Genomic DNA, 27,049 nt, shown 5'->3' on the forward strand with positions numbered 1-27,049 from the left:
CCGTTCATGACAGCAGACAGACCACATGTAGGCACACACACACACACACACACACACACACACACACACACACACACACACACACACACACACACACACACACACACACACACACACACACACACACTGCCTGGTTTCTCAGGGAAACCAATGTTTATAAGAAGCACTTTGCTTCCAAACCAGAGAAACACTTATACACCCCGATGATGTCATGTGGATGTGTTTGCCTAGAGGTGTGTGTGTGTGTGTGTGTGTGTGTGTGTGTGTGTGTGTGTGTGTGTGTGTGTGTGTGTGTGCGCGCGTGTGTGTGTTGTAGCCTGTCCTTAGTCAGCGTTTGTGTGTTCGCATTAGTTAAGTTAGCAAACATGCAAGTCGTTCTTTAATCAGAGACAGAGACAAAGAGACGTCCAATTCTTGCAATTAAAGCACAATAATGCTTCATTGAAATTTTGGTTTCTCGCCGGTTTCTGACTGAATGCGAAGTGACGGAGAGCAGAAGTCGTGAGACAGAAGCGACCGAGAGAAAAGAAAGAGAGAGGACGTAAAACAGATGTGACAGGTTTGAAACCAGGACTGAAACTTCAAGTGGAAGACGGAGAGAAAAGGAAAATAAAAAAATCCCCTAGTTTACTTTTAAAAGGGTGAAAATGAGAAATGGCTCTGATGACGGAAACAAGCCAATAAAAGGTGTGCAAGATAATATACACGGTTCAAGTTTTAAAGCACTGAAATAACAATACATCCTCTCACCAAGTAAAATATCAGCAAGTTCACTGACTTAAAAAACAGTAAATTGTCTTTCCTCTGCGGGACGAGCGATGGGACAGAAGACAGAAGACAGAAGAGGCAGATGGGACGCGGCGGTCAAACGTCCGTTTCCCACCGTCTCTCTCCATCTTTGGTTTGTCTGCATTTCATTTCTCCTCCCTGTTATTCCCGCCATCCCTCCCTTCACCCTCCGGTTCCCCCCTAATAAAAGCCGTATGACTGGAAATCAACGATACTTTCGGTCCCTGCAGTTGTGATGATTTAACGCGAGCCAACAGACCAACTGAATTTCGGCAAATAAACTCCCGTTCCCCTGATTTGACGTGACCTGGAGTTTTTCAGAGCGGAGAACTTAATGCTGTTTGGATAAACCGGTTCTACGTCCAACAGGCTCTCTGTCATGCAGCTACAGCGGGACGACCCGTTTGACTGTACCAAGTTTGTAGCTGCTAATTGATACCATGTCCACTCCGCTGCAGATTGAATTGGAGAGCACACATTTTTCCCTCCGTTCTGGCTTTCCTTTCGCAATGAACCAAAGTTTTCCACCAACAAATTCCAATTTGTTGCTTTGCAAACTTTCCCCTCCAGAGAGCAGATCTGACAGCAACCGTCTCACCTCGCCCCTCCAGACGATGAAAACTGCAGCTTAAATGGCCGAACAGTTTCCCAGGTCATTAACGGGAAGAAGTTAACTTTCTGTCACCTCCGATTTGTCGTGAGATCTCTGAATGTGTTTGGCTGACAGGTCACTTACATTTTGAAACAGTTATGAGGTTGGTACACGTTCAAAAAGATTCGCGTTGAGTGATGCGTCATCTATCGTGTCGGAAACACGAAGTACGAACGTGAACAAACCTTTTCTACCTTAAGAAGCTGAAAATCGTTCGTGCCTTCACATCCCATGAAAACTGATTTCATTTTTTAATGCATCTCTCCATCGAAGTAAATTAAAAAAACAAGCATTTCTTCCTCAACAAAGCCCTGATTCATGGTTACTGCAGAAGCAAAGTGCTGCTGAAAAAAAGTGCTGGGTCATCATTTTCTGGACAGTAAAAAAAAAAGAAAAGAAAAGACGAAGTAATGGAGCTGAAGTTTTATGCATTGTTTGATGTTTGAAAAAAACGTATCCGTATCCTTCAGTGGTGCTTCGATTAATAAAAAATCACGAGTGGATTTTTAATCTTTTTAACAGAAAACACAGCGATGTGACCAGATTTGGGCCTGATTTTATTCTTCCCAGAATCCTTTTAGCCCTTTTTTACTCACACGCCCACTAGAGTGGATCAGTGCTGTCTAAAGTTTCACTGATGGAGGGAAGCGAAGGAGGATTTCCTGATGGTCCGCGGTTAACGTGTAAACACACCGGATCCTCGGCAATTAGGGGTTTCTTCTTCTCTCAGGATTCTTGGCTTTTACGCGTCATAATGTTCGGAGAACGAACTTGACTCGCAGACGCGCTCACTCGGTTTCAGTCAAGTTCCCGACCTCACCTCCGTAATAGTAACTCCCGCCGCTCAACTTTTCGCCGAAGTTTCACCCTGTCGGAGGATTTCTCCAGAGAGCTGTGGGCTGTCAACACTGAGACCAAAGGCCCGGCTTCAGGCTCAACCACAGGGCTGCACGCGCGCGCACGCGCACACACACACACACACACACACACACACACACACACACACACACACACTGCCAGACGGACGCGCAAGCATAAAGGCACATATAGAGGGGAAGATGCAAAAAGGAAAAATACCACATGTATCAGGAGGACCCGGAGTCTGAATGAAGGGTTGTGGGTACAAAGAGCAGGGTCACACACACACACACACACACACACACACACACACACACACACACACACACACACACACACACACACACACACACACACACACACACAGAGGGATGTTAAAAGCCGCAGGGAGGAAAAGAAAAAGAAGAGAAGAACAAGCCATACTTTCATCCCACACAGAGACGTATAGAACCATGAACAGACACATGAAACCGCACCGAGACACAAAAGGGCTTCAGGTGAGGACGGGGTCAGTTCAACACAAACAAACACACACCTGTTTATGCTCCACACCCACACAATCACAACGCACCTGTGCATCCACACACACACACACACACACACACACACACACACACACACACACACACACACACACACACACACACACACACACACACACCTTTGATGGTGCTGATGACCTGGTCCAGGTGTTTGGTGTCGTTGCGGTCTGGTCTACAGCTCGGGCTGATCTCCAGCGAGTAGTCTGGTCCGTATTCTGTAAAAAACTAACACACACACACAGATCGCATCACAACTTTTAGATTTATTGCTTTTGAAATTACGTTTCTTCTTTCTTCGTCTTATTCCCAGTCATTATTCCACTGCAGTGCAGCGCCAGAGTACACGTTCTCCTCTTTGTCTCATTTCTTTTTCTTTTTTTTGAAAGAATTTCAGCTGCTTTCCTGGAAAATTTCAGGCTCCTTTCTGGACTTTGAAGAATTGGACGGTGGAACGAACTGGCGCTGAATATTTACACAGGCTTTAGGGGATCATTTTGTGAAAACCAAAAAAATGAAGTACATTTAAAACGGTGGTAAAAAAATAAAATAAATCATAGACCCTGCTAAAAAATTTGAGCTGCATACTTTTGTTTGCACAAAACAGCTCCCCTCAACTAACATGTATTTTTCTAGTTGCTTTTACAAAAGGTTTTCCCCACATTTTGCATTACATAAATGAAATATAATGCAGACAGCAGTAATATTATTATTATTATTGTTAGGTATATGTAGTACAAAATGAGATGGAAAAGTGTCATATCGAGCTAAATGCTAACGTTGTCACTGACAAATGCGGGGTTGCATGATCATCAGCATTCATTAGCATATTAGTATTTTAGCAAGTGCTAATAAGCTAATAACCATTGATTGTACGTAAAAGTGGACGTAGCTTCAGGGTCTGAAAATTGATGCCAATTCAGAAATGCCATTAAGTGCAATACCACCGAGTGCCACTAGAGATTGGCTCCAAAAAGCCCCCGGCTATTTAAACTCCTATTCATCTTCTCTCATTAAATACAAAGTCAATACATGTTTTCTCCAAGTTATTGTGGCGTTGTTAGCTAAAGTCCCTCTAATTCGTTTTCTGGCGCCCCATCTGAAAATAATCCCGTCATTAAATAGATATTAGGCCTCAAAAAGATGTGTTTTTGTCTTTTTGATTGACAGGCCTGTGGTGCAGCCAGGTTGCTATAGGTGGGACGTAGTGTCAGATCCACCTGCTCGCTCCTCCCCCCAGCTTGTCCAAATATGGTCACTTCCTGCTCCAAACCGCTCCAAACAAGCAAAGATGGCGACGGCCAAAAATCTGAACTCGCGTCATCATAACGGCCGTTCACAAACCAACGGGTGACATCACTGTTGGTTGCCGCTTGCACTAAAGATAATTCACAGCTCAGGCTAATGGGAACATCTTTAGTTTCGGAGGTTTTTGGTGAACAAAGTTAAAGTTTTGACATTAAAATAATTTCCAGGGGGAGCAGAAATGTCTGCTGCTAATTTTACGCAGAGGCGTTTGACACAAAAGCACCAAACCTTGTGGAACTAAAGGAAAAGTCAAGGGATCACCAGAGTTATTAGGATTCATCCTCTGGACACTTCGGACATCTCAACTAAGTGTCAAGTCAATCCGTCCAATATGGGCGTAGATACATTTCAGTCTGGACCAAAATGGCGGACTGATTTACAGACTGACGGCATCTTCCCTCGAGCACAGAAACGGATCAGAGCTTTCAGACGGACACGTGTTATTCATATCTTATGAACTCTGTGTTGTCTGGGAGTTGCATTAACAAACAAATGTCAGAGACAGTCTCGTCTGGTTCACGCAGAAAATGTAATGCAGAACACAGAAGAGGAGCCACAAATCAGTTAAACTTCCACTGAGACAGCCGGGGCCTCACCGCCATGAGCACAAAAACTCAGAGGTGATTTCAGCAAATACCGAAGGCTCCTGGCATTTCACGCAGTCGGACCACGGCCAGCGTAAAAAATAAAAATAAAAAAAGAAACAGGTGGAAATCCAGAGCGCGGGTTCATGCAGGAGTTACAGCCAGAGCACGTCAGTCGTAAAAATTGTATTTCCAGGGAATTTGTGGGGCCGTGACTCTGCCATGAGAGCAAAACAAACTCTGCGGCCAGGTCTGACCACAAGTGCGTCAGTCCGTTTGCAGCGACTGTTGTGAAAGCCTTGGACTCTGAAGACTCAGCAGAACGAGCCGAGCGAGGCCAAGGCGACTGAGGCCCGAAACAAAAGAGCAAGTCTCATAGAAAAGCCGTAAGGATTAAGTGGCATGTTCAGTGGGTCTCCGCCGTGAGAATGGAGGGATTTAAAGGCCATGAAACAAATATTAGGTCTATAAAATATCAGGATCTTGAGAAGAAAATGGCCAGAAATAAAAAATACTGAAATATTCCATTTACACATTGAAAATGTTTAAAATCTGAAAAATGTTGTGATTTTTGGGGATTTTTACTTGATAAATGACTAAAATGATCAATCAAAAAGCTATTGTTGTCACCACTTAAAAATCGAAAAGAGCTTTCTCCCAAAATGTCAGACTGCAACTTTAATTTGGCAAAGTCAAGTCAGTCAACATCCCATAATGATTTCTGCACCGATGCCACAGCCATTTTACAGACGGGGATATCTTGTTTAGGACAGAAACTCTTTAGTGGATTAGATGGACGTCATTAGAGAAGACTTCAGAGGGTTTGTTGGCAACTCTCACACATACACACAGACACACACAGATACACAAACACAGACACACACACACACACATACATACAGTTGAAGTGAGCCAACATGCAGCAGGAGTATACTTTTGTTTATGTGAAGACAAAGACTACTCTGTCTTTGTTTAATAGGCCCCCTGTGTGTGTGTGTGTGTGTGTGTGTGTGTGTGTGTGTGTGTGTGTGTGTGTGTGTGTGTGTGTCTGTGTGTGTGTGCGTGAGCAAGACGAAGGGAATGCGTGCAAGTGTATGTAAAAAATGCAGAAGAAGGTACGTGTGTGTTCTTGCATGTGTTTAGCGTGATTAACCATTGATATATTTGCTTGCGTGACCACACGCACATAAAGGGGAGGCCCTGTTTTAATGTGTGTGTGTGTGTGTGTGTGTGTGTGTGTGTGTGTGTGTGTGTGTGTGTGTGTGTGTGTGTGTGTGTGTGTGTGTGTGTGTGTGTGTATCTGTTTCCAATTAACTCCGATGACTTTCTCTGTCTTACCTCCGGTCTGAATAGAGCCCAACATGAGAGGACTTACTTAACACACACACACACACACACACACACACACACAAAAGTGTATTCCCATGAACCCAGTGCTCTATCTCCTGCTGTCCAGTAACACACACACACACACACACACACACACACACACACACACACACACACACACACACACACACACACACACACACACAGTCTCCCGCTGGCTGCTTGTTTGGCTTGGACGACCACGGAGAGGAGAGAGAGAGAGGGGAAGCGGAGAAGAGCAAAGCGCCGAACAGTCGTGACAGATCTCTGTAAAATCTCCCTTTTATTCCCGGTCGTACAGGTGCAGAGAAAGATGTGCGGCGAAGTCGGGGAAGCGAGCGTGCGAGAGAGAGAGAGAGAGAGAGAGAGAGAGAGAGAGAGAGAGAGAAGACGAAGCGTGATAAAAGATTCCAGCTCCAGCTCACGATGCGGTGACGCAGCGTATCTACGTCACCTGGCCCGAGGTCAAGAGACAGAAAACACCCGCTGACTAGCTCCGGTGTCTCTGGCAGAGACGCTCAGGGAGACGGAGAGGGAAAGGTCTCTGGGTATTTACCACGGTCCTTAACACAGACCCCGCGGCCATCACTCACTGCTCGTATGTTTGTATGAGAAACGCAGGCCTCGGTGGAGGAGAACGCTGTGTTCATCTGAATGTCGTCATTTTACGTCATTTTTACTGGTAAAAATAAAGATTTAGAATTATTATTCGTATAGTTAATGAGACAGCATGTTCACATACTGTTTTCTATTCTATTCAGTCCCTCCAGGATTTTGTGGAGTTTTCCATGATTGCAGCAGCTTTTCTTCAAATATTGCATTGCATCTTTTTTTGCAAAGTTTTATGAGATTTTCTTTGGCATTAAAATTGCATGAATTGGCAAAAGTTGCAAATTTAGGGGATTTTGTTTTTCTTTTTTTGGTTTTTAACTACTACCTTCTCAAGAAATACTCATAATAAACATAACAATGCATATCATTTCGTTCTCATTGTTTTTTTGATTTTCTGAACTTGAAGAACAAAGGGGCTCAAAGTCACAAGAAAAAGTCATAAAAGAGTCATAAAAGTGACGCAGCATGCCTCGTGTGTTTTACAAGAAATACGTATAAAATACATTGACTAACAATAAGTGCAAAATGCAATCTTTTAGAGTTCGAAGGTTTTATAAAAAACTCGCATGAATCTGGTAACGACTTCTCATGACGTTCTCAGACCACATTCCCCATAAACCCCGTCACTTCCTGTTTTAGAATTTTTGGAGAAATGCACCGAAAACTGGCAAAACTGAGGATGAGAAGTGCTGGAGGCTGCTGCCGCCACATCTTCAGCTCCTCCTGGATCTCCAAGTGATTCCTTGAGTGAGCGTTACAGCTTCTGCACAAGTCGGCAGCATTTGTACAAATCACACGACGACATCAAGGTCATGTTTCCTCACTCAGAACATGTTAAACTGGACAGATGGATTCGGTTTCGCTGACAGACAACGGATAACGAAAATAAACGGCGACTCCTTTGTCTTAATAACTGGACCACTGAACCCACTGGATCATTGACCTTCTGTTGTTTCTATGGTACACACTTGTTTAGGTGTTAAAACATCCATTCTTGACAGATACACGTGCATGTTCAAATTTGTGTGTTTGTGTGTGTATGTAAGCTTGTTTGTGAGGAAGATGTACATGCCTGTGAGAAAGTATGTGCTTGTACTCACCAGTCCATCTGTGGATCACTGTGTGTGTGTGTGTGTGTGTGTGCGTGCGTGCGAGCGTGTTTGTTGTTACAGCGATCAGCAGGATCTCCAGCTATGAAGGATGCCGAGCAGCACAGCGGAGGGGGAAAAACGTCTCTGAAAACAAATGGGCTCTGTCTGCTCTGTCTGATATCAAGCAGATATCTAATAAATGTTTTCAACAAGGAAAGAAAAAAAAACGGCCCAATGCCCAAATCACAGTCACATAGCGCACGTACACCTCACTCACTCTCACTCTCTGCATCTGGACTCTGTCTCACCCTCCCCACCTTTCCATCAATCCATCTTATTTTTAAGCTCATCTGACAGTTTTCCTTTTAAGGCATCGTACCACCTCAAATACCGTGAGCAATGCTTTTGTAACATCGGAAAATCTCAAAGATAGATAGATAAGACTTTATTAAATTTAGTAAGGAACCGTGGAAGATCAAATTTTGCCGCGCGTTTGCTGTCGTGATAGATTTTGTGTGATGTTGCGCTTTTGAATGATTGCTATGAAAACGTCTCACCAAACGGAAAAAAAATAGTGAAGACAAATGGTTGATGATCCCATCTTCCATGATGTCCTTGAACATGAAACACAAACAGGCGTTAAAAAGACGACTGCAACCAAGACCTGACTCCCTAAAACGGAAACGAGACAGGAAACTAAGTCCTTCAGTTCATTGTTCATCCATCCCAACATTCACCAATCACTTTCCCTGCCATGGTGACGTGTCGAATGGTCCTTCGATTCAGCATTTTGAACATCGAATACCAAACAATAATTTAATAATCAGCCTCTTCTGGCACATTTTCTGTATTATTTCATAAACAGACGAATTTCCCTCCATCACACATACACACACACACACACACACACACACACACACACACACACACACACACACACACACACACACACACACACACACACACACACACACGCTATCGACCGCCGATGTTTCCGGTGATTGAGCTCGTGACTCCGGGAGCCGACACGTCCCTGACGGCAGCAAGGGGCGGGACAGGAAGTGGCTGCAGACAGGAAGAGAGGAAGTAGGAAGTAAAGAGGCGGGACGCTTCCCCGCTGCCAATCTGGGAGCAGAGATGACCTCCCTTCCTGTGTGGCTCTGAGACAGACACACATTTGTATTTACTTCTGTTGCTCTCACCAGAGATGGGGTGGGGTGGGGGGGGGGGTTTGAGCAAGCTACCTGGCAACCCTGATCAAATGTAGTTATTTAATATCCATCTATTATAATCATTGTTTGAACAGCCACAGAGGGACAACTTAGTTCCAGACTTATGAATCTCTTCCTGCACACCCTTTGCGTATAAAAAGAAAAGAAAAAATCTTTTGGTCCTAATTTTGTTGTCTGATCTCCAGAAAAAGAGAAAATGGTTTAGATATAAAAAAAATAAAAAAAAGTAAAAGGGAAACAGAACCCGCTTCTCTTATTTGACCAGTGTTGTCCCAGGAGAAAACGCATTGCAGCTGCTTTCCAGATCTCGTTTAGCTTAATTTTCTTCATAAAACCATAAAATAATTATTTTGCCAGTTGGAACTTGCTTTGATCCCAACATTGAGTTTTCCGCTTCCTTCTGCAAAACAGTAAAACATATCTTTACGGAAGTTTTATTAAGATTGACTTCTGTTTGTAATTACGTTTTTTTAATTTACTTTTTATTTAGAAAAGGAAGTCTTTTGAAATCACTTTGAACCAAATGCGAAACCAACGTCTAATCCACTTTTAAAATTCCATATCAGATCAATTTTGGGTGTATCTTCAAATAATCTAGAGTTATGAAAGCTATGATTTATTTTATAACAGCTAATAATGTAAAATTTACATTAAAAGAACTAAAAGTCAAAGTTTTGCACACAAAAAAAATTATATATGAGATAATCTATGCTTAAAGAAATGTAGATTAAAAAAAATGGAGGTTTTGGAAATTTGGAAGAAATCAAGCCATTCAAGCTGTGTGTGCGTACAGCAGCGACAGGAAGGAAGAGAGCGACAGAAAGGAGGTGAAGGTACAGCGTGTGACAGAGGATGTGAGCTGGAGTCACACCAGCCACATTGTGAGTACATGTCGGCCCGCTGAGGCAGCAGCAGCGCAGCCGCAGGAAGTTTGGATCTGTGGTTTGTTTTTGATTGGAGCTGCGAGGGACTCAGCTGCTGGGAAACCAGCGAAAAACAGAGCGAGGGAAGAGGAGGGAAGAGGAGGGCGGTGCGGGTTGAATTTCAACAGAAAGGTAGATTCTAGCGGATCCGAGTCCACACGGGTTCATGTCGAAAGTGCAGAACACACAAACACAAACTTGGACTGCTCACTGGGGTCAAAGGTACTTTGAGTAGAAATAAAGATGCCAAATTGTGAGTTAATTAACATATGTACTTTTATCCTAGAACAAATACATGCACAACAAATTTTAAGAAATCCCAAAGCACACCGTGTGGACATAAAAGAAAAGTTCCTTAAAACAGGAAGAACAACGATTTCTTGAGTAGAAAAAAACCCCAAAGTATTTCGTATTCAAGGCAAACTGGTGCCCATCCAATCAGAGACAAGAACTGACCTTTGACCTCTGGGGCTATTCTTAGCTATTGTTGCCCTCTGATTCACATGCAGATATGCTCTGGCTCTATCACACAATGGGGGGAGGGGGAGGGGGCAATCCTAATCAGCTAACTGCTAACAGACAATACAAGTCAATGGCAAGGGTTAATGACTTTCAGCCGGTGGCTCAACTCCTGGTTCAAACTACAAAAGATACTTTCACTTGTGTTTTTATAAGATATTGGAGTATAATAAGTCGGACACAGGCAGAGCCATTGTGTGGGTTATCTGCAGTGTAATATTTTGTCTTGTAATCAGCGAATATTACAGCACTATTGTTGATGTGAACGGCTATCTCTGACTGATTGTTTGTGTTCTTTAGACTTCTATTTTTAATTATTTCATGGAGGGTTTGTACTCTCCAAAAAAAAAAACAGGACTTCTTGGGCACTAAGAAAACAATAAGTTTAGATTTCAATGAAAATAAACCCTTTCAAAATAAATGTTTGAAAGCAGAAAAACACATTTGTTTGGACGGATTTCAGTGAGATTTGATCACAAAAAACAAATGGAAGTGTTTGAAGTGGCTGTTTTTGGATGCTCGAAACAAGTCTCTTAAGGATATATTTAAAATTCAGCAGTACAGTAAAAACAAATAAGCTTTCATTTTGCGTCCACTGAACTCCTTCTCCTAGAAGAAAACACTTTCACCAGTTTCCCATTCGAGTATGAGTCCTTTCCTCCACGCTGGCGGCAAACGGTAGCACAATGAAGCACGTAAAGACGCTATAAAACAGGCCAGAGCATTATCTGACTGTAATGAATGTGTGTATTCATGTGGTTTTTGTCTACAGTAGAGCAGGAGGGCGGACACACACACACACACACACACACACACACACACACACACACACACACACACACACACACACACACACACACACACACACACACACAAACAGAGGGGTACAAAGGTAGTTTTTGTTCCCCCATGTTGCTGGAACTTCAGCTTTGCTTGGTCATCATGGATAAATGCCCCTCTTATCGGGCACAGACCAAGCCATGAACACACACACACACACACACACACACACACACACACACACACACACACACACACACACACACACACACACACACACACACACACACACACACACACACACACACACACACACACACACAAATCTCTAAAGTTTTGCAGCGCTATGACTTCAGAAGAAAATTACCTTAAAAATATGTGAACCAGTAAGCAGGGAAAAGAAGATAAAAAAAATTAAAAAAAATAAAGTTACGAAAATTCATCAGGGTGCTTCCTAATTTTTTTATTTCAAGGAGAAAATGTGTGTGTGTGTGTGTGTGTGTGTGTGTGTGTGCGCGCGCGCGTCTCCTCGTCTTCATCATCTACGGCAGCTGTCCACACTGATAGTTGCTTTGTTTTCAGTGAGTGCTTCTTAATGAGGTCAAAGGCTATTTAGGGCCATTGGACTCCAACGAGGAGAAACAAGAGGTACCTTCATCTCGGTCTGAACGCACACGTACACGTACACGCACACGCACAAAACACACACACACACACACACACACACACACACACACACACACACACACACACACACACACACACACACACACACACACGGGAACTCACAGCTATTCATTACATTTGACCAAGACAAGGTCCAAAAATCAGTGGCAGGAGAAAGAGAGTCTTTGTGTGAGTGTGAGTGTAGAAGCAGGAGAGACAGATGGGTCGACTGATTTTTCTATTTGGAGAGAGGACGGGTCGATTTGATTTACCAGTTAGCAAAAGTAAGTGGTCATATGTCCTTTCTTTTATAAACATAAATTACTGGGACACTTTCTTTCTTTGCTAAATCAAATTCAAAGTGTGTTGGCATCAGATGTCAGTTTGTTTACATCCAGGCTATGACCTAATGAACCAGGTTAAAGGTCAAAGTTTCAGGGTTTCCATGGTTCACGGTGAACTGACATTTGATAATCCTGTCGACGGTGAGGAAACATCTTACTAGCATTATAAAACAAGGAAGAAAATTAACACATTTCTTTTAGTCACTAGCCCCCAAAAATGTAGATTTACTGGTTCATACGAGGTGCAATCAAAAGGTTTTAGAGACGGCTCATGCTGCGAATGAACGGAGCGCGGCACGGTTACGTGCACGGAGAAGGAGGAAGAAATCACTCTCATGAGGATGTATTCCAAGTTATATCTCTTGATCAACATGAGCACCTGAGATTTTATGACCACTCGTACGTGAACATCTTTGGGAGAGCCAACTTTGGGAAATGAAGAGGGCAGGGGGCAAAGATTGTGTTGTTGAAGGTCGAGAAAGTTGAGCATTTTCAATGCTCTGTGAACAGGCTTGTTGTCACAGTGAATGTTTTCCCCTCAGAAGGTCCCGGTAGAACTCTGTGTTGACAGTCTGACTCTTTGGGGGACGAATTTAACGGTGACACAACCCCGCCAACATCAAAGAAAACCCACCTGGTGTCTCCGCCCCCTCTTGAAATGTGAACGTCACTCAGAAATACCTCGCCCGGCTCGTCGCTTCATTGCCGGAGACTTTCTGAAGCGTTTCTGTCGACCATTTCTGGAGCTTGACCCTAAAATCTGATGTGTGCTTTCTGCTCAAGTTCATAGTGAAGTTGCAAAAGGCTCACGTACAAGTGGTCACAAAAACACATGCAACTCATAATGATAAAACTACGTAACTTGGAATACGTACTGACAAAGGTCATAGCTTCCCTCTGGTACTTCTTGATCGCAACTCATACACAAAAACACACGACTTAATCCAGATCTCTTGAATATGTTTCACTGCAGTTTTATTTAGACATTTCAGTCATTTTAAGGTGTTTGTATCAGTGTGTAATTCACCTCAACAAAATCTCTCTCTCCTTTAATAACTCTACTACATCCGTACAGTACATAAACTTGACCTTCCTTCCACATAAGACAGAGTAAGAGGAGCCTGTGTTCAATGTGGCAGACAGAGAGGAATTGTCAACACTACTACCTGTCTGACTCACCTGGAGACAAACCCCTTTATTGAGGAACAGGCGGCCATCTTTGATTAGACGGAGTGACTCAGCAGAGAGCAGACACAAGGGGGTGTGTTTTCATATGTGTGTATGTGATTTTGTGTGACAGTACAATGAATGAGCACATTTGTGTTCATGTGGGAATATGTAAATGTGGCGGACTGTGGCTATGAGAGACAGACGGTGTGTGTGTGTGTGTGTGTGTGTGTGTGTGTGTGTGTGTGTGTGTGTGTGTGTGTGTGTGTGTGTGTGTGTGTCCTGCCGTACCTCGTGGTCAGGTATTTCAGAGGATAGAGTCTTTCCCAGCACTGCTGCCGTCAGGTAGGTCCAACAGCGAGCGGTGTTAGCCAGATTATAACCTCCTGGTTACAGACGGAGACGAGAGGGATTTATGTTTACATGCTGCACGAGATTAAAGTTCATGAACTGTTTTATTTCAATTAAACTAGTGACTCGTGAGGATAAATAAACATTGCACGTCATGATGAAAACATAAACAGAAAAAGGAAATTAGCATTTTTTTTTAACATTTAGACAGCTCCGTGTGGCTCACCACAAAAACACTGGAAGCTACAATGACAAAATATTCCAGCAGGAAAAAGTTCTCCCTCTTCAAGACACAAAAGACACACAGAAAGAGTCCAAGGATGAAGAGGATGGGCTGGAGTTAAAAATCAAGAGAATGACAAGAACCAAGTATGTAGGACAGAGCGGGAGGGAGAGAAAGGAAGAGAGGTGGGATTGTAGTTGAGTAAAATGGCTTCATTGTGTCGTATAATTAGTAGCTATCATCTGGCCAAGGGCTGAGGAGTCTGGAACAGAGTGCTGTGTGTGTGTGTGTGTGTGTGTGTGTGTGTGTGTGTGTGTGTGTGTGTGTGTGTGTGTGTGTGTGTGTGTGTGTGTGTGTGTGTGTGTGTGTGTGTGTGTGTGTGTGAGCACATGTGGGTATGTTGTGTGCAAATGAGGGACGTGGTACACAATCTACATTTCATTTGGAGTGTTTCTATACACATATAAACGCACACACAGGTAATTCACACAAACACATGGACACGGACACACACACAACAGCCAGAATAATAAACACACATATATAGTGTACCTCCTCCCAGCAGCAGTGTAGGTAGCTGCCACTGCAGGACATACTGCAGACACTTGCCCACCCCCACAGGGGTCATGTTGAAGGAGCACATGGGGTCGCCAGCCATGGTGTCGGCACCCAGCTGCATCACCACGGCCTCCGGGTTGAAATGCGCTCGCACTTCCTGCATCACGCTGTTAAAACGAGGGAGGCGGTAAAGACTTTATCCTACTGACGACGACGCGTGTCGATCAGGAGCCAGTGTGGAAATCTTTAAAAAAATAATAGCATTCAAGTAGCAACTGATAGAAATGACAGCTGCAGTTTCTATGGTAAACAACAATTTACTGTGGATACTAAACTATGGAAGGTTTTACTCATCCAGCAGAGATGGAAAACTCATCTGTGGTCAAACCTCCACCATTTACAAGCAATGGAACCTGAGTCCAAAGTCATTTCCACCAATCACAGGAGACGGAACACCCGTCTACGGTCATTTCCACCAATCACTAGTATTGAAACATTAATGTGTACCCCATTAGCAGGCAACACAGAGATAATTAATCAACCAGGGACTCATTTTCATCTTGGAGTCATAAACTGCAGTTGCAGTAATAGCCAATAATAGAAGACTCTGAAGTGAGCTGGCAACAGCCACAATTTCCCCCTAAAATGTGATCAGAAAATGTTTCAAATGTTTTGTTTATCAACAAACATTTTTATAAATCTAGTAATGTAATACATCATGTGATTCTTAGTGCTAAATTTTAAGTATTTTCTATTTTCAAAGACATCAAGTGGGCTTATGGTATCTCAGCCAGTCGCACACCGCTGAGATGATTGCTGTTCGCTTGCTACACTTCACTGCTACCTTGGCCTGTTCTCTCTCACTCAAATATAGATTTTATAGCTTCATAAACTACCAAGATAGCAGCGAAACAAACTCCACATTTCAAAACCTCCCTTCAAAACCACAAATTCCACTTTCTGAGGAAAACTATAAATACATTCCCAACAAAGGGTTCTTTGATTTACACTTTTAGAGGCAACACGTTTGCATTTTTGTCTAGGAAAAATCTTTCAACTAGAAAATCGCCCACAATGGAAGGATTTCCCTGCTGAAGTGAGCTCCATTAAACGCTGACACTGCATTTGTTCAAAGGCACTCCACTATAGATGACCCTGACCTTTGATCTCTTAGGGTGATGTAATCACAACAGGGAAGAGAAAGTAGTATTTCTCCTCAGGGGTCCTTCAGGAAAACATCTCTCAAAAGTCGCATTGGGAATTCCTAAGACTTTACCACATGTGTGTGTGTGTGTGTGTGTGTGTGTGTGTGTGTGTGTGTGTGTGTGTCTGTGTGTCTGTGTGTACCTGGTGAAAAGCTGGTAGTATCTGTCGTCCTTGATGCCGTCCTCCAGCGGGACGTTCACGGCGTACCAGCGGCCTTTACCCAGCCCCGTGTCACACAGGTCGCCCGTTCCTAAACACACACACACACACACACACACACACACACACACACACACACACACACACACACACACACACACACACGTATCTAACGGTGTCTCACAATACAGGTTCAATTAAAACACACTGGATCTGAAACATCTGGAGGGACTGACTGACCTGGGAAGAATCCAGGAGAGAACTTGTGCAGAGAGACGGTCATGACTTTGGATGTGAAGCTGAAGGCATCTTCCACACCTGCAGCGAGAAGAGGGGGAAGAGGAGGAAGAGGAGGAGGAGGAGGAAGAGGAGGAGGAGATCAATCATAATGCTCAATGGGGATGTTTTTTTCAACGTATCCTGCTTCTCTAAAAGCTACAGGGGGGAGTCAGAGAAGAACAACTTAAGCAGCTGGATTTGAGACCCGATAAAAACTACGATAAAGAACGGGAACAGAAGTAACGCCTGTCTGGCAGTGAAACCTGCCCTTTAAGTTTGAGCTGTACTTCGTTGCAGGTGTTTATTCTTTGAGAGCGCACCGTCTCCGTGATGCAGGTCAACGTCCACATACAGCACTCGCTCGTATTTCTCTCTCAGTCGGAGGATTCCCAACACGGCGTCGTTCACGTAACAGAAACCCGAAGCCTCGTCCCTTCGGAGACAGACGAGAGAGAGAAAACTGCACGTTTGAGATCCTGTGCTTCTTCTATGGTGTCTATTGACTTAACTGACGAAGACAAATGAAGATGGTGATCAAATCCCGTTAGCTTTGTATTTTGAACTCAAAAACAGAATTCCAGGTGACATCACACTTTAATTTCTTTAAAAAATAACATAACTCTTGCAGTGAAAGAAAATTAATGCATTTATGGGAGCCAGTTATCTTACTTCTTGGCGTGGTGCCACCCTCCGGCCCAGTTGATGGCCACTTCACACTTTTGGTCCAACAGAGACTGAGCTGCTGTGAGTGTAGCGCCCCCTACTGCTGCCGCGTAGTCGAATATGCCCTCCACCACTGGGCAGTCATAACCTGGACAGAGGAAAATGCAGGAGGCGAGGAAGATGAAGAGGTGGAAAATTTATTTAAAATGTTTTAAAAAGAGAGACAGCAGAGAGATGAGTGACCCGGGAGAAGTTGCTTTTGAAACGGGGCTGAAGGATGAACCTGGGAGAGTTATGCACAACACAAAAGGAGGAAGTAACAGAGGGACGAGATGAGGACAAAAAGAAGAGGGTGGAAAAGATAAGAAATGAGTCAAAGAAATAAAAACAAGAAGGGTGAACTCGAGAAATATAAATCTCAGAGGAGGATGGACTTTCAGCCAAGAACAACAAACCATCACGGGATCTTTGTCGTTAACACAAGGCCAACAAAAAGCATCGCTGTTTTCAATCAAAGCAAAAAAAAGCTGTGAAAAGGACAAACAAGCAAAACTATGTGCAGAAAACATTGTATATTTCAGGTGTTGGGTTTTTAAATCCAGTGTTACGCTGCCCTCTGCTGGCAACAGACAGACAGAAGTCCTTCCCTATCCCACTTCCACCCGTCCATTTCCCCTTTAATGCATCTTGTGTGCTAACAATAAACACCAAAATGCAGAAGAATATGTCTCCAGTGAATAAGAGGGACCACTTACTATTCTGGGACACTAAAATGTGAATGCCTGATCCTTAAATGTTGAAAGAGTGCTTCAACATCTTCATCTTGCATGTTTTTGAACACTTTATCACTTCAATTATCCAGCCTGAGGTAGGCAAGGTTTTAAATTGATAATCTACATCCTATAACATTAAAAACTAGTCAAATCAACAGATTAAAGGTTGAATAATTGAAGTTTTTTTTGGGGGGGAGGGCTTTTCTCACCCAGGCCGTAGTCAACTGACTGGGGGTCGTCGTTGTCTCCGTCCTGGCTGATCTTGTGAAGATGCTCCAGGTAGGAGTCTGTGTGGAATTTGGCCATTTCTTCTATGGTGGCCCCATGAGGTTTCACAATGCTGGAGGAAAACCAGAAAACAACATTAACACTTCGTTGCGTTTCCATAACAACCTGCTGTTCACACACTGAACTGCTGCGCTGGTATCGAATAAGCAACAGAATAAAATACTGCAAGGGTGGAAATGGAGAAAACAATAAACAATAAAAAACCCACCAACATCCTTTGGTTTTTTTTTTTTTTTTTGCAAGAAGTAAAAGCTCAGTTTATTTTTTAAAGGTGCAAAAAAAGGTCCAGTGGATAGTTGAAGTTGAAAAAGTGTGTTACTCATACAAATATTTGTTTATATTTGTTCAGACACACGTGTTTGACTCGGTCTGTCACGATCATGAAACTTCAGTTGAAGATTAATCATCGTACAAACGGTTGCGATTGAAGACTTAAGTGCCTTTCCTGTTCATTTCTGGTGTAAGATTAACTGTGATGACTTTTATTTGATCTCCCTGGTAGGTTTCCAGCAACTCACCTCATATGTTGAAGCAGTCCATAAGCTTCGATCAGTGAGTGGACCATACTCGCCTGTTAAAGCGAACAAAAAGAAAGTTAAAAACCCAGTTTGCCTGAAAAGATGAAAGCCTGCTAACTAACTAGCTCCGACGCTTCTCGTTCAGTCCAACTCACCCGGTTCGGTACTTTCGATAAACTGTCGCACGTCTCGATGTACTCCGGGCTGTAAACGTACGCCACCCTCCGTTTACCGCAGCTCTCATCGTCACTGTCTCCTCTGCAGCTCATTTACGTCGAGAGAAATAAGAAATAACGTGAAGGAGGACTGGAGCAAAACAAAAAAAAAAACTAAATAACAAGCGAAGAGATGCGAGCGGCTTCTCCTTCCCACGTCTGGTGTCACACCGTCAACATTCCCCACCGGTAGAGTCTGTCCGCGGCCGGTCTCTTCGCGCGAGTCGGGGGCAAAACTGGCAACAACAACAAAAAATTAAAATGGAAAAACAAACATGGATCTACTGGGGAAGGATTTAATTTAATTTTAGATGAGGATATGTCGACGGTTTTCTCAACGAGTAAGAGAGAAGACCGTAAAGTTGAATCTAACGTTCTGCGCGAGGACGTTCTGTTGACCTGCAGCGGAAGTGGAAGTGATGTATGCTGGGATTTCTTGTAGTCTTTTTTTTTTTTTTTTTTTTTTTTTCCCGAAAACTTAACGAACACATTCCCAGTCAGCAGGTTTTACTTTAAATTTGTACCTCTAAATGGAGAAAATTATTCTGAATATCACTTCTTTTTCAGTTCAAATTTCAAATTCTTTAAAAATATTTCGTTTAAAAAAATAACAACAGTAGCGTAACTGGTAAGTCTACATTAAATTACAAATTAAAGTAACCTGTTGTTTTTTCTATTTTAGTGTGAATGCTCTTTTGCAAGAAAAAAAAAACTATGGCCTTACTTTTGAAAATATTGAACTTTTTTTTTCTAATGATTTGAAATTATTATGTGCTTCAATACCTGGGTGAAGGGATTTATCACGATAAAAGCCTTTAACAAAATAACTTTTTGTGCTGGTGAAAAATGTCAAACATTTACACACATTTTTTTCCCCTTTTAAACAAGTACTTTTTGCTTAACTTTTTACAAATCCTTGTTCCTTATTACAAATCATGTTACCGCAGTGGAAACGTCCCAGGGAGGGCTCGAACCAGCAACCTTTCGTTCTTCATTCCAACGTGAGATGACGTAAGGGTGCTGACGGAGGCCGCCGTCAAGTTTTTGCCGGTAATTTTTGTTTTCTTTCCTGCTTTCATCCGACGGTTGTGCAAAGTAAGTCACTCTTTCTTCCTGGCCTCACGTGACATCTTTAAAACATTATGCTTAAATGTATGAAAATTATGTCTGCAACAGCTGCAAAAAAATTGTGCTCCTTAATTTCTCCCCAGACGCTTTAAAAAAAACACAAAAAAAACCACCCACGCGGCGGAGATGATCACGGGATCAGGCTTCCTGTACTCTTCTTTTTTTTAAAGTAGCCCTTTGCACAGAAAATTGTAAAACATGACTAAAAAAAAAAGAAAAACGTGACGAGCTTCACGATGTTTTCACCATCATCTCCTCATCACGTCGCCATCTTGTGGAGAAAAACGTGAAATCGTGGAGGTTTGAAAAAAATCAATTAAGAATTTTATACACGGTAATGAATAGATTATGAATATTAATAAGTTATTCAGTGTGCAAGATATTAATTATGTGTACCGCAGTACATTTTACAGTCAAATATTGCACTTTTTTTTTCAACACTACATATTTCACAGCCGTAGTACTTTTTAAATTAAGATTTAACATGAAATAAATACCCTGGATGTGCTTATAAAGTACGATGCATTGCTCCAGATTACTCTCAACCTTTGTGACCTGTCTTTAGTGCCACCTAAGAGCGATTCCTCCTTTAAATTTGAAGCCGAGGAGGTTAAATTAGGAAAATTAATGCAAATATGTGTTAAACAGATGTGACAACGTCCTTCCACCTTTAGTTAAATTTATTGAAACACATTTACATAATAGATGATAATGATAAATTATTCCAGCTTTATGCCAAACGCTGCTCTCTGCCGTTCAGAGCGACTACGTCCTCGAACTTCTCCAGCAGCCCTTCGATGGCGGCGGTGTTTTTGTTGCTGGGCAACACGTGGTACCCGCCCCCGCATCTCTCCACGAGCCCCGTCAGCTCCCCGTTCCTCAGGATGTGCTGCTCCGCGCTCTCCCCTAAAACCTCCCCACAGGTGAGCAGCACCAGCGTGCGCCGCCACGCCTCCTCCCCGAGCAGACCCACGTGCGTCTCCACGGCTCTCCTGTAGTTCGGTGTGCATGTCAGGAAGGCCGGGACGAGCAGGAGGACGACGTCGGGACCCGGGCGGCACCAGGACGCGCCGTCCAGGATGCTCCCCCGCTGAGAGGCGTCCGCCGGGTTGGGTCCGTCTCGCCACCTCAGGCCGACGGGTTCCGCGACGGCGAGGCGCCTCCCGGCTACCCGACCTCTCCAAGGCCTGAAGCCGGACCCGTTGAATTCGGGCGCCTCTCCGCCCAAGATGGAGACTGCGGCTGGGGATCGGGAGGACCAGGTCTCCCCTAAAACCACCAGCCTCAAATCCGACCCGGGAGAGTTTTCGCTCCGACCTTCCTCCTTCACGTTTGACGCTCTTCCTCTCGGTCCTTCCTCCTCCTCTTCCTCCTCCTCCTCCTCCTCCTCCTTCTCCTCCTCCATCGTCTCAGGATCTTTTAGCGTTTCAAAGTGACAGTTGTTGCTCTGCGTTGCCGTTTCCTCCCGATCCGTCACGCTTTCGGACTCTCTTCCTCGTCCCTTCTCCCTCCTCTCGCTGACCTCCTGGTACATGAAATGCACGTTGTCCTCCTCGCTCTCATCCTCTGAGTCATCCGCCCCATTTTCCGAACCTCCTCGCTCTCTTTCCCGCAGCTTCTTCTCCCGTTCTTTGAGCGTCTGCTCCCATTGGCTCAACTTCCTGAGCGACTCCTTTAATTTTGCCTCCTTGTGGCAAAGCTCCTCCTTCAGCAGCGTCAAGTCTCTCCCCATCTCGTCCAGCTGCTGCGTCGTCGTGGTTACGTGCTCGTTTTGCACCTGCAGCTCCGACTTCCAGCTGATCAGCTCCCGCTCCTCGTTTCTCAAGTGGCTCTCCCTGTCGCTCATCTCCTTCCCCTGATCTCTCAGCCCTCTCACCTTCTCCTGGAGGTGCTGACCATGAGCGCTGAGCTCCTTCTGTTTGCCCTCCAGAGCTTTCAGTAAGCTCTCCAGCTCCTCTTCCTTCTTCTCCATCTTCTGCACTCTTAACCTCACGTCTCGTTCACATTCGTCTCTCTCCTCTCGCTCTTTTCGTCTTGTCTCCAGACTCGCCTCCAGTTGTCTAAGTCGCTCTTCCAGCTGTGACTCTCTTTCAACGAGTTCTTCCTGTTTTGCGTCCAGTTCACATCGTCTCCGCTTCAACTCTCCTTCGTTTCTGCCCACAACTTCCTCCCTGTCCTCTACTTCTTTTTCTCTTTTTGCGATTTCCTCTTCCGTCTCTCTTTGTTTCTCTCTCGTCTCCTTCGTCTGAATCTCACTTTCCCCTCTCCTCCTTCCTATTTCTGCTTCCAGTCGGCCGTTGGCCTCCTTCAATGCCTTCACCTCCTCGTCTCTCTCTTTCAGGATCGTGTCCAGCTCAGCTTCGACTCTCTCCGCTCGCTCTTCGTACTTCTTGAGATGCTTCCTGACCTCCTCCTCGCTCTCCCTCGTCACCTCCTCGCACTTCGTCTTCACGTCGTCCGCCTCTTTTCTTGTCTTCTCGTTTTCCTCCAGCAGCTCTTCGACTCTCCTCTGAGTTTCCTCGTATTTCCGCGCCGCGACCCGACTTTCCTCCTCCAGGCGGCTCACGGCGACGTCCCTCTCCGCCACCTCCTTCTCGTACTCCCGAATCATGCTCGTCGTCTCTTTCTCCATCTTGTCGGTGAGCCCCTTCAGCTCCGACTTCGTTTGCTCGATTCTCAGCCTCAGCCGGGCGATCTCCCTCTCGTTGTCTCCGTCTCGGTCCCGTAGGCAGTCGAGCTCCTCCTCCTTCGTCCTCTCCTCGTCCCTCCGTCTCGCCTCCCGGGAGTCGGCCTGCCGTTTCATACTTTCCATCTCGCTTTCCTTTTCTTTCACTTTTGTCTCCGTGTCTCTCAGAAGCTGCCGTTTCATCTCCTCCATCTGTCGTTGTGTGTCGTGCAGTCGTTGCTCCGCCTCCTTCTTCTGGTTCAGAATAATCTCCCCTCTTTCTTCTTCTCGTCTCTGCAGGATCTCGTCGATGTCCTTAATGTGCCGTTTTAACTTCTCCGCCTCTCCGTCTTTCTCCTCCACGGTTCGCTCCATCTCCTTCTTGTGGTTGAAGTTGTCTCTTTGTCTCTGCTCTTCTGTCTGCTGCAGTTGTCGCTGCAGGACTTTAACATTTTCTTGTATCTCTTTTATTTCTTTCTCTCGCTCCTCCAGTTTTTGCTCCGCGTCTCTTCTGTAATTCACATGATCGATTTCCTTCTCTCGACCCTTCAGTTTCATCTCCTCCGCTTCCTTTTCTTTTTCTTTCAGTTGTTGCTCAATAGTTTCCTTGTTTTTTAACTGATCTGTTTCTCTCTCTTCCTGTTGTTGCATTTTTTCGATCATGTCTTTGACTCTGACTCTCATCTCCTCCATCTCTCTCTCGAATCTCTCCTTTTCCTTTTCACTTTCTTCCCTTTCACTCTTGAGCTGATGTTTCAGCTCCAGTTTTAGCAGAGTGTCCTCTTCGTGGTTTTGATTCAGCGTTTCTTTCTCTTTCAAGTGTTGCAGCTTCATCTCTTCTAGTCTGGAAACATACTTTTGTTCCAGGTCTCTTATCTGTCTTTGACTTTTCTCTTTTTCATTTGCAACCTCTTGTTTCAGCTCTTCGGTCTCTCTTAATCTTTCTTGCTCCGTGTTCCTCAGTTTTTCCGTCCACTGCCGTCGGACCGTCTCTGCACCCTCCTCCTTTTCTTTCACTTTTCTATCAGCTTCCTCCTGCTGTTCGGCTCCCCTCGCCTCCATCAGTTTGACCATCTCATTTATTTTTACCACCATCTCTTGCTGATGCTGCAGTTTTAAGGCCTCAACGTCTTCTTCTTTCTCTCGCATCCGTTGCTCAACGAATGTTTTGTGATTTGCATGAATCACATCCTTTTCTTTTTCGTTTTTCAGCACTTTTTCTTTCATTTGCAGGAGGAACTTTTCTTCTAACTTTTCCATCTCTTTCTTTTTTATTTTCATATGTTCCCTTTTTTCTTTTTCAAACTGCTCCTCCAGCTCTGAAATCTGTCTTTGGTTTTCTCGCAGCATGTCCTGTCTTTCAACGTCATGCTTCTCTTTGATCTTTTCTATATCTTCTGCTTTTTCTTTCAACTTATTGATTTCTTCTTTTTGTTGAGCTTTCATCGTCGCCATAATTTTTTCCATCTCTTCCTGATGCTGCGCTTTTACGTCTTTTATCTCTGTTTCTTTCTCCTGCATTTTTCTCTCCATCTCTTTCTTATATTGTGATTTAATTTCTTCTATTTTATTCTCCACATCTTTTGTATGTTGTTTTGCATTATTAAGAACGATCTGCGTTTCCTCTGAGACTTTCCTCACTTCTTCCAGCTGTTTGTCTTTTTCCTGCAGTTTTATTTCCATCTCTCTTTTCAGTTTTTGTTCCATCTCTTCCACCTCCTGTTTTAAAGAATCATGTTTTTCAATCCACTCTGTTTTATCTTTCCTGAGCATCTCTATAGTTTCTTCCAATCTCTCGATTCCCTCCCTCCATTCTTGTCTCTTCACTCTGAAGGCTTCGTCCCTCTGCTTTCTCTCGTGTTCAGTTTCCACAGAGGCACTTTCAAGGTCGATGATCTTCAGCTGCTGCTCGTCGGTTCTTTCTATCAGCTCCTCAATCTCGCTCTCTCTCAGCTCCAGGTTCAGCAGCGCCTCCTCCTTTTCTCTTCGGCTTTGATTTAGTGCAACGCTTATTCTCTCAATTTCTAGACTCAGATCCTGAATTTCCTTCTCTCTGTCCTCCGTCAGCCATCGCATCCTCTCCTCCAGATCGCCAATATCATCCTTCCTCTCGCCAACCCTCCTGTCCTCATCCTCCTCTTCTTCTTCCTTTTGGACGTCGGCCTTCCCCGGCGATTTCACTTTCTTCTTCCTGTCGAAGAACCATCTGATGCTCTTCATCTCCCTCTCCCTCATATTCTTCAGCTCTTCCTCCTGACGAGTCATCTTATCTAACGCCTCCTTACGGCGCTGGCTGAACTTTTCGTTCTTTTGTTGGCTCAAGTCTCTGATTTCTTGAACCAAACCGGAGAAGGCCTCGCACCTGTTCGTTGTCGCCATCTTCTCCACTTTCTCCAGCAGCTGCGTCACCTTGGTGGAGCCTCCGCCTCCTCTTCCTCCTCCCTCCACGGCGCTGATGACGTGGTACCTGCCCCGGCACTTCTCCAGCAGCCACTTCAGGTCCTTGCCTCCACTCTTGATGTGCTGCTCTATATCCACCCCTTCTCGAAGCTGGTCGCCATGGGTGAACAGCAGGATGGTGTGTCTCCAAACGCCCTCTCCCAGGAGCTCCAGATGTTCCCTGACATGCCCCGCCGTCACCAGTGTGTCCACCCTCAGAGTCAGCAGGAGCGCGTGGGGCCCCGGAGGGCACAGGGCCACGCTGCACATGATCTCCCTCTTCACCCTCTCCGTCGTGGCCCCGGCCACGCCCGCCTCCCAGCCGGGTGTGTCCACCGCCGTCACCGCCCGCAGGGCCACGTCTGCCTGCTGACGGACGCACTCCTCTGTCACCGCGCCTGCCTGGAAGAAGCCCATTTTCCCGAGGATGGTGTTCGCAGCCGAACTCTTTCCAGTTTCACGCTCGCCGAGCAGAACCAGTCTGATCTCAGGTAGGCGTCGGGGGACCTTGGAGAAGGACTGGTGGGCATCCAGCTTGGGGCCCTGAGGACCGTCGCCTGGCAGGGAGAAAGGTAAAACAGTAAAACTATTTTTACTGCCAATATCATAAACCAACTGTAACTGCAATAATTATTATTAGTTTTTGGCCACAAAAAGTAGACAGAACTTCCACCATTTTATTGGCTTACAAAGTTGTTTTGGTTCATTTGTGTACCAAGAAAGTGCACCATTCACATTCATCTCCTTTTAAACTCCCTGCTGTTTAGTGCCTGGCATGTAAATAATAAACAGTAACATTGTCAGAGTTTTGATGCTGAAAATGGCTGCATCCAATCAAAGGTATGTTTAAAACTCAACCATACAATAACCATTTTAGTCAGAAGATCAAAAGTGTGTTAATTCTTTACAGTTTCAGGAGTACTTAATTGATTATTTTGCGATATATTATTTCAAGGTTTTTTCTGGTCCGAACTATAAAATGAAAATGATTTTACACTTGAGAAGTTTTATGAATGAATCAAACTGAAGAACTCACTTGTGAGAGCGGCTCTGATGGTCCCTCTCTGCATCTGCGCCTCCATCTGCCTCTGTTTCTTCCTCCTCTCTCTGGCTCTCCTCCTCCCGTCGGCCTCCAGACCCAACAGGACCGAGTTATCCATCTTTAGGTGATCCTTCCCATCCTTCTTCCTGTCCACCATCTCCTCCAGCTTCCGTATCAGCTCCTTGACCTGCGTCCCGTCTCCTCTGCTCCGATTATTCACCACGTGGTATCTGCTGCCGCACTTCTGGAGGAGTCTCTGGAGGGCCGGGCCACTCGTCAGGATCCGCTGCTCCATGGTGAGCAGGCCCAGCTCATCCCCCCTGGTGAACAGCACCATGGCGTGCTCCCACGCTTCCCCTCCCAGCGGCTCCAGGTGCTCCTCTATCTCGCTGACGTATTCGTCTGTGACGGAAGCACAGGACCTCATGACCAGCAGCAGGGCGTGAGGTCCGGGAGGACAGAGCGTCACGCTCCGTAAAGTCTCCCTCCTGACCCAGTTGGGGGTGCTGTTGAGCGGGTAGTACCACTCCCACCCAGGTGTGTCCACCACCGTGACCTTCCTGCCCGCCACGTCAGCCCGCCTCTTCAGGCACTCCTCCGTGGGCTTTCCGCTCTCGAACCCTCCCGCTCCTCCCAGCACGGTGTTGCCCGCCGCGCTCTTCCCGGCTCCCTTCCTTCCCAGGAGGACCAGTCGCAGTTCTGAGAGAGGAGGTGGGACGCTGTGGGAGGTGGGGCGGCGCTGGGGGTCCATGGCAGCCTGCAGGCTGTCATCTGTGAAGAAAGGGAGAAGTACTTCCTCAGCGCACCGTACCAGATAAGCTGAATGACAAAACACAGAAATATGGCAGAAGTCAGACATCTAATCACCACTTACAATTGTACCTAAAACCTCAAATGATATACTGTATTTATTTCATAATTTCAATATTAAACTACATTTGCTTTCAGAAAGTCGCACTTGTCAAGATAAACCTTATTTTATCCTCACTGAAGACACATAAAATATCGACACTCAACTCACCACCATTTGCGAGTGGACTGCACTTCTCATCTGTCGTGTCCATCACCTCACCAGTCACTTTCTTCCTCTTGCCCTTCCTCTTCCTCTTT

General features: G+C 44.8%; 2 protein-coding genes across 7 annotated transcripts in view; both read right to left on the minus strand.

The window, feature by feature from the left end:
* hdac8 (histone deacetylase 8) overlaps positions 1–19,022 on the minus strand; it is a 34,116-nt gene extending 15,094 nt beyond the window's left edge. For 2 of the 5 annotated variants that reach the window (XM_069714840.1, XM_069714842.1), the window contains exons 1-10: positions 18,606–19,018; positions 18,451–18,503; positions 17,854–17,984; positions 16,878–17,019; positions 16,529–16,641; positions 16,170–16,247; positions 15,912–16,020; positions 14,559–14,731; positions 13,724–13,818; positions 2,961–3,066 (exon numbers count right to left, since the gene is read on the minus strand). In XM_069714840.1, the coding sequence (XP_069570941.1) occupies positions 2,961–3,066; positions 13,724–13,818; positions 14,559–14,731; positions 15,912–16,020; positions 16,170–16,247; positions 16,529–16,641; positions 16,878–17,019; positions 17,854–17,984; positions 18,451–18,503; positions 18,606–18,719 (1,114 nt within the window). In that variant the 5' untranslated portion in view covers positions 18,720–19,018. Of the gene's footprint in view, positions 1–2,960; positions 3,067–13,723; positions 13,819–14,558; positions 14,809–15,911; positions 16,021–16,169; positions 16,248–16,528; positions 16,642–16,877; positions 17,020–17,853; positions 17,985–18,450; positions 18,504–18,605 lie in introns of those variants that run through there. The other 3 variants (XM_069714839.1, XM_069714838.1, XM_069714841.1) reach the window with 2 other exon arrangements.
* Positions 19,023–20,291: 1,269 nt separating this feature from the next.
* Positions 20,292–27,045, minus strand: LOC138630459 (trichohyalin). Of its 2 annotated transcripts, none has more exons than XM_069714824.1 (3): positions 26,961–27,045; positions 25,934–26,710; positions 20,292–25,454 (listed from the first exon to the last, which is right to left on the minus strand). In XM_069714824.1, the coding sequence occupies exons 1-3, from the start codon at positions 27,001–27,003 to the stop codon at positions 20,524–20,526; spliced, it is 5,751 nt and encodes a 1,916-aa protein (XP_069570925.1). In that variant the 5' UTR covers positions 27,004–27,045; the 3' UTR covers positions 20,292–20,523. The 2 variants fall into 2 exon arrangements, with proteins under 2 accessions (XP_069570925.1, XP_069570924.1); XM_069714823.1 differs by having other exon boundaries at positions 25,934–26,758; positions 26,961–27,032.
* Between the last annotated feature and the right edge of the window lie 4 nt (positions 27,046–27,049).

Source organism: Brachyistius frenatus, unplaced genomic scaffold (assembly GCF_029030835.1).
Source record: "Brachyistius frenatus isolate BFR_SWC_R1_liver_20210118 unplaced genomic scaffold, ASM2903083v1 Contig_135, whole genome shotgun sequence".
In the NCBI taxonomy this organism is placed as follows: Eukaryota; Metazoa; Chordata; class Actinopteri; family Embiotocidae; genus Brachyistius; species Brachyistius frenatus.

What these genes read in the sequence shown, in the direction of transcription:
- LOC138630459 (XM_069714823.1), bottom strand. Translation starts at nt 27,003, where the DNA reads ATGGACACGACAGATGAGAAGTGCAGTCCACTCGCAAATGGTG. An exon ending in CAGTCCACTCGCAAATGGTG is followed by an intron (nt 26,759 to 26,960) that starts GTGAGTTGAGTG and finishes TTTGTCATTCAG; the next exon opens with CTTATCTGGTACGGTGCGCT. An exon ending in CATCAGAGCCGCTCTCACAA is followed by an intron (nt 25,455 to 25,933) that starts GTGAGTTCTTCA and finishes TCTCCCTGCCAG; the next exon opens with GCGACGGTCCTCAGGGCCCC.